This window comes from Agelaius tricolor, unplaced genomic scaffold (genome assembly GCF_023055355.1).
Source record: "Agelaius tricolor isolate 1412-34295 unplaced genomic scaffold, bAgeTri1.0.p SCAF_51, whole genome shotgun sequence".
Taxonomy (NCBI): Eukaryota; Metazoa; Chordata; class Aves; order Passeriformes; family Icteridae; genus Agelaius; species Agelaius tricolor.
The window spans coordinates 107,591-114,837 of record NW_027269311.1 but is presented as its reverse complement, the minus strand read 5'-3'; the positions used below and the strand labels follow the sequence as shown (position 1 = coordinate 114,837).

The 7,247-nt window shown below is 50.3% G+C and overlaps 1 protein-coding gene across 1 annotated transcript; it reads right to left on the bottom strand.

Annotated features, from left to right (window-relative positions):
• Window positions 1–572: 572 nt before the first annotated feature.
• On the bottom strand, window positions 573–7,223 carry LOC139604444 (neurofilament heavy polypeptide-like). The gene is made up of 7 exons (XM_071455599.1): window positions 7,133–7,223; window positions 6,167–6,329; window positions 5,582–5,683; window positions 4,674–4,883; window positions 3,444–3,654; window positions 2,781–2,862; window positions 573–1,523 (listed from the first exon to the last, which is right to left on the bottom strand). Exons 1-7 carry the CDS (start codon window positions 7,204–7,206, stop codon window positions 749–751), a joined length of 1,617 nt encoding a protein of 538 aa, XP_071311700.1. The 5' UTR covers window positions 7,207–7,223; the 3' UTR covers window positions 573–748.
• Window positions 7,224–7,247: the final 24 nt, after the last annotated feature.

Below are 7,247 nucleotides of genomic sequence, written 5' to 3'. Positions count from 1 at the left end.
GCAGTTCCCATGAGTTTTTCTCATAACTGATTTACTTAGAATTCTAATATGCTTTTTACAACTTTAATCCCTCCAGTACACCATCATGCTGTTATTTCATTTATGGCTTATTCACCTTTCAGTTGTCTAACAGATAATAACCAGTGAAAACCTTCATGAGATAATACCCTCACAAGAGTGAGCTGTTTCAACATCAGAACATAGGAGCCTTTTTTAAATGAATGAAAAGGGGGAGATGTCATAGACAGGTAGAATAATAATAAAAGAAAGGCCTTATGAAATCAGGCCTTGTTCTGCAATATTAACAGCTGGCCTGTCATCTCTTCTAAGTGCAGAGAAGCAGTTACAAGTTCCCATGTGAAGCTATTTTGAGAATGAGAGTTCGTTAACAATCTATTCTGAGGGTGAAAAACAAATGTACCTGCAACAACAAGGATTTGTCCCATGAGAATCAGTGCAGAGAACAAGTAAACAATACAATAGAGAGATTTGATGCACAAGTAAAATATATTTTATTAACCAATAGCTTACTTTGAAAGAAATCTATTAACTAATTAAAGTTGGACACGAGGTCTGAAACTGTATAAACTGAGTTGAGTGAATAAAGAATAATCTTTCCCTGCCTGAAAAAACTGAGTCCCAAGAAGGGGTAACCTCCCCATCAGCACAGATGATACCCAGTCATTGTGGAACATCATCATCTGACTGTCCCCTCTGTAACTTTGCTTTGCATCTCCAGCTGAGATGACTAAAGATTGCTTTGGTCTCTACATTTTTGTTCAGGTTTCTTCTTCACCTTCTCCTGAGGCTTATTGGTCTTCTGACCTTGGTTTCCAGCTGCATGCTGGAACTTGTTTCCCTTCTGGATCACAGGTATCTGCACAGTACCCTGAACTCTGTTCCAGTAGGAGAAATTCTGCTGCAATGACTCATAGATCTGAAACCTCTGGATCAAGTTCTCCATCTCAGCTGCGTCCTCTGGGATTTCAGTTTCTCCCTTCTTTGGGGCTTTGGTTCTCCCCTTCTTTTGGGCTTTGGTTCCCCCCTTCTCTGGGGCTTTGGTTTCATCCTTCTTTGAGGTTTTGGGTTCCCCCTTCTCTGGGGCTTTTGCTTCCCCCTTCTTTGGAGCTTTGGTTTCCTTCTCTGGGATTTTGGTTGCCTTTCTCTCTGGGGATTTAGTTTCCTTTTCTGGAGGTTTGTTTTTCTTCTCTGGGGGTTCGGTTGCCTTCTTTAGGATTTTCCTCTCCTTCTTCTCTGGGGGTTTGGTTTCCTTCTTTTCTGGAGGTTTGTTTTTCTTCTCTGGGATCATGGTTTCCTTCCTCTCTGGAGCCTTGGTTTCCTTCTTCTCTGGGATTTTGGTTTTCCCCTTCTCTGGTTTTGGAGGTTGCTTCCCCACAGAGACACCCTTCTTGTCCTTCTTCCGCTTCTCTTCCTCCTTCCGCCTTTCTTCCTCCTTCCGCCTCTCTTCCTCCTCTAAGGCTTTTGCCTCCTCCTCACGCTTTTGAGCCAGCTGCTTCAGCTCCCTTCAGCAAACAAAACAGAAAAAATCGCTGAGAGTCCCCACCAGAAACTTGGGCTCAGCAGTCCTGGCCGGCCCTGCACTTCATTCCTTGACCCTGAGGCCAGGCAGAACCACGAGACCATTTCCGTGAATTTTTCTCAACCCACAGAGGTTGGGAACATCCCAAGTGATGCCATTGGTGCAAGGGGACCTCCAGGACCAGCCAAACCTGAACCTTGCCATCATAAGGTCTTGGCTGTGCAAGCTCCCTCTTAAGGCACAGCCAGACCCCTCCAGCCCACTGCCAAAGGCTGATCCAGCAGCTCTCTGTGCTGATGCCTGAAAATGCTCTTTGTCTCTTGATTTCCCAGTTTAAAGCAGATCACAGATTGCTGACATCTGCTTATCTCTCCGACCAATTCTCACTCAGCTCATTCAGCACCCCTCAGGGCACAGCCTGCTCCTTCATGAGAATAATCCTATCAGTCAGAAAGCAAAGGCTGCAGGAACTCCTCTCCTGCAAGACAGGCTCTTGTCAGCCAGATTTCCTGCAGGAACCCAGCTGTGAGCAAGCAAACCGGTGCTCTCTGCCATGAAAGCCATCTGAAACAGCCTCATCTGTCTCCTCCCCATGAAACCAACTTCAGCCTGGGCTGAAGGAAGTGCTGATACACAGACTTGCTTTAACCAGCCTCCACTCTCAGCTCCACACTTTGCCTGTGTGTCCTGAGCTGGGCTGCCTTGCTGGAGCTGAGCTTCTCCTGGGCTGGCCTACTGCTGCAGCTGAAGGGGAGCCTAAAGGACGTGAGCTTCTGTGGGTGGTGTCCCACCAGAAGGAGAAGCCTGGCAGATCAGCATCGCAAGGACTTGCAATGCTGTGGCAGGAGCAGGACCCAAACCAAGCTTTGCTCTGTGCCCCACACCTGCCCATACCACAATCCCACTGTTTTGGTGAAGGGAGATGATCAAGAAGGTGCAACTCAACACCATGGACCTAAAGACACCTCTAGAGGCAGTGCCAAGGCAAGCCCAGAGCCCAGCTCCCTGCAGGCAGCAGCTAAGCCAGGAGGGCTCAGCACTCCAATAGAGAAGAAGATCTTCTGTCTCAACAGAAGAAGGTCCTTCCTCTCTTGGGAGCCAGGGAGCTCAGAATGGCCATCCCTGTGCTGCTTCTGGCCTTTGCTATCCAGCACCTCTGAGCTCAGAGTCCTTGGAGCAGGGAAGCCCTCCAGGGACAATAACCCATGGAACAGCAGTAACCCATGGAAGCCTTACTCACCTTTTCCTCCGTATGAGCTTCCTTTCCAGTGCTATTTTATCCACTTCTGCTTTCCTCTGCAGAGCTTTCTCTCGCTGCAGTTCTTTAGCACAAAGAGGAGAAACCATGAGTGACTGCAAGCTGACCTGGGTGCTCTGGGTCAGCTGCAAGGATTCACAGCTTTTCCTGACCCAGCCTATCATCCCAGGAGATATTGGGGAGCTTGTATCCCCCCCCAGAATTCAGACAATCCCCCAAGCTATGGCCGGGCAGTAAAGTCCCCATGCCCTCGGATCCCAGGAAAGGAGACTCGGTGAAAGCAAGATGAGATTGTTCTTTTGTTGCTAGGAAGGTGCAAATATAAAAGAGCCAGTGATATTAGACCTGGTCCTACTGGCTGAGGAACTCATCCAGCCCTAGTCTTTGTGGCTAAGGGACACAAGGAAATATCCTGATTATTTCCCCAGTCTATGGCAGGCAGATAGGAGCTGGCTTTGGCTACACTCAGGGTTGGTAGAGGATGCCACAGCCCTTCAGCCAAGAGCTCCTCCACCAAGCTGGGGAACAGGCAGCTGCTAAAAGAATGGGCTTTCCCTGGAGAGCAAGGTGACAGAGAGAGTTCAGGGTGTATGGGCTGGACCACAGGCAAAACAGACACCACCAAACCCTCACTGTGTTTCTGACCTGCTGCTGCCTTGCCCATGGCCTTGGCCTTGACCTCAGACTCAGCCCTGGCCTTGGCTTCTGCCATGGGCTTGAGCTCTGCCTGTTGAGCCTTTGGCCTCCTGTGTGCTTCGTGGTCCTGCAGCACCTCTGGAGGCAGTGTCTCACCCATGGCACGTGGAGGCATAACAAAGCTCTTTTGGTACTCAGACCCCACTGCCATCCGCAGGATCTGTATGTGGAGGGAAGAGAAACCATAGGCAAGATTCCTTTTCTTGCCTTTCATCACACAGACTCAATCAACCCATTTTCTGTCTCCTCCCTTCCTCCCAATAACACCAACTATTTAGTTTAGGTCCTCCCACAGCATGTCAGCAGAGCTGGCTTTGCCCTGGGGATTGCCTCCATCTCCCTGGCACAAGCCTGGGAATGCTGGAGTGCTGTGAAGCTTGGGCAGCGTGTACATGGGGACCAGACCTGCCTTCTCACCTTCTCCTCCTCAAGGTACTGCTCATCAAAATCCAGTGAGTGAGACTCACAGGGCACCTGCACAGCACCAGGCAGCTCTGGCAGCACACAGAGCTGTGGTAACAACCATGTGAGGGCCAGCAATAAATGAACCAGGGCACACAGGCCCTCTGCCCTCTGAGGGGTCACCCACAGCCAGGAGAAACAGAGACAGCACTGAGGCATTCCAGGAGAAAAGGCACCTGCATGCAAGTATTGGCAAGCAACATAGATGCAACAAGGGATTCACCCAGGGCAACACAGACAGGGCCAGCAGCTGGAAATATCTGTGGGCTTTTGACTGGAAATGAGTGAAGTGGGGATTATTCTGAGACAGTCTCTCCAACGGTAGTGACTGGAAGCCCGACTTCTTCCCTTGATTATTGTGTGGATTAAGCAAGAGCTTTAGACAAGAGCATCTCCTTGGAGGTCAGGCTTTAGGTGTGGATCAGCAGAGAGATGTCTCAGGGACACACCCCTCAGAGCACCCCCACTGGGAGCCTGCCTGCCCCAGAGGCAGTGTTAGGTACCCTGAAAAAGAGGCATTCCCAGCATTGTGGAGAGGGTTGGAGATGGCCATTTTAGAGCAGCTTGGATGCCAGATGTGTCCCTCAAAGGTTGGGCTTCCAAGCCCCAGAGCCAACAAAGGGGCTGGGAAGGGAAGGGAGCCCTGGAGCGAGGTGGGCAGGAACCTGCTGGCCGTGGTGCCAAGGCAAGGAGCTGTGCCAGGGATGTGTGTGGTACCTGTAAGCCACAGTTGATCTCCTGGGGCCTCACGGAGTAGCGGACACGTGAGATCTCCCCGGTCACCAGCACCTCGTAGGTGGGGCCTCCCTCCACGTGGCACAGCGCCGTGACATCGGAGATGGTGTTGAGGTGGCCAGAGAAGGTGAAGGAGACCTGCTGGCTCTCACCTGGCTGCAGCACACCTGACATTGGCAGGATACTGAAAGCCTGGATGGAAGACAGGAGAGATTGAGCTGTTGAGCATGGCAATGGATGCAGAAGAGCATCTTGGAGCAAAGTGCAGCTGTACCTGGAGGGGCCTATTCCCCAAACACTGCCAGAATCACCCTCATCTCATCCTGCATCCATGCCACTGACCAGTGCAGGGACCATGGGGAAAATCTTCTCCCATCCTCACAGATCAATGCATTAATTAGTACATTACGTGAAAGTGAACTGGGATGTCTCCTGGCAGTAGAAATTCTCTCTGATGCACAACTTGCCTTTAAAAAGCATTTCTTCCTGCTTTTAGAAAAGGAGGAGGCTCAGAGTGAGAGCTCTCGGAGCTGAGCGAAGGACTCCAGCCCAGCTCATCTGACTCCTGAGGCTCTTCCCCTCTCTCTGATTTAAATGCTGCTTTCTCAAGGTGCTACAGCAAAAGCTCCTGCAAAAGTTTCCTATGGACCACCTGAGGAGTTCCAGGGGGAGCAGTGCCCTCCATAGGTGCTGCAAAGTGTCCTTGGGCAGCCCTACAACGTGTCCTGCATGGCCTCTCCAACTACCAGTTGCTTCAGCAGCCCTTTGTGATGGGCCTGCAGGGATGGGAGGCCCCTCTGTGGCCAATGCTGAGGCCCACCAGTGGCACTGGCAGCTCCAGCCCTGCTTGCCACACTGACAATGTGCAAGTGAGACAGATTCCCTCCTACCTTCTCTGCTTCGAGGGAAGGCTGCGGTTCGTCCACGGAGCTGCTGATTCCCTCAAACCCTACTTGGAGGCGGGGGAATTCAGGAAGTTGATCTGATTGCACCTGAAAAAGAAGCCATTTTCTATGCTGGGAGGAAGAGACAGCCACTTTGCAAAGTCTCCCTTTGTAAGACAGCTCCAGGGCCAGCAGTGCAATAGCAGCTCTGGGTGAAAGCAGAGCCCTGCAAACAGGGAGTCTGGCTGCCTTGGGAAGAGGCTCCATGGAGATCAGGACTCATCCCAGCTTGCTCTGGGAAGGAAGCTGGAGGCCTTACCATGATGATGCAGAGAAAAGCCTCTTCTTTCATTGTGAAGGCAAAAAATCCCACACTCAGCACAGGTCTGTAGGACCTGAGTGAGCTTCTCCAAGGAAAACTCTCCTATTTCTCCCTCCCACACAGCCCATGTCCAGCCACTGGCCCTGCTGCCCAGCCCACTGTCAGGGCACAGGACAGCAGGGCAGCAAAAAGGGAGGTCAGCACGAGCATGACTTGGTGGTGGCAGGCTGGGGAGGCAACACAAGCAGCAGATGTACAAGAAAATCTACCTTGTCTCTTAAAGACTGGGTAAAATCATCCACTTCTTTCAGCATTCTGGCTGCCTGCTCCTGTCTCATCTTGAAGTGTCTCCATCGAGATGCTGGGGACTCCAAACTGGTATTCTTCCCTTTTGGTGGTTGGGGTTTGAATTTAGGTGGGCAAAGCTCATCTCTGGAAAATAAGAGAACTATTGTGAAAAATGCCAATCACTTGTTTTCAAAATTTTAAAAGTTTAATAGTAATCAAATGGTTATAAAAATAGTAATACAATTAGAGTAAAAATAATTTGGACAATTTGAATTAGGACAACAAATGGGACAACAAATACAAAGAGTTACGGACGTCCGGGTACCTTTTTCTGGGCAGCACGAGCCCGAAAAAGGACCCCCACTAACAAAGGATTAACCCTTAAGAACAATAGCCCGTTGCATATTCATACACTTCATACAGGATGCATCAATTCCATTCAAACACAGGATTCTGTCTGGTCTTCATCTACTTCTTCCTTCTAATCCTAACAGTGCCTTCGAGGCGGGAAGAAGTTCATTTCTTCTGATAAGAGAGCAATAAATTCTTTTCTCTGAAAGATTTAGCTGTCCTGTGGCTGCTATCTGGTTCGAGTGCCTCATTCCTTTCTAAAAAAAAACCCCACTGACATAGTTCTTCTTGTAACTACAAAAGTTACCTTTTAATTACAAGACTACAAGGACTAGGAGCCCTTCATCAAGGTGGACATGGTCTCTGGCCACAGAGGTCTGAGAAAGCAGCTTTCACCCCAGCTTTCCTTCCCAGGGGAAACCACTGTGGGGGCTGTGCAGCACCAAAGTGGTGGAAAACCTATTCCCTGAGCATCCAGCCTGAGCACAGCTGCTCAGTGCCATTTGTCAGATGCCAGGCAAACAGCTTTGCTCTTGGCCAAGTACAAACAGGACACAGCAAGAAGAGCTTCAAGGGGAGGGCAAAGGTGCACATACCTAAACCTGGTCACCTCGCTGTCGGAACGGAATGACCAGCGGTACTGGACGGGCAGTGGGCTGCAGTTGGTCATCTCCAGGGAACGCACTTTTTTAGTGCCAGCCACGATGCAGC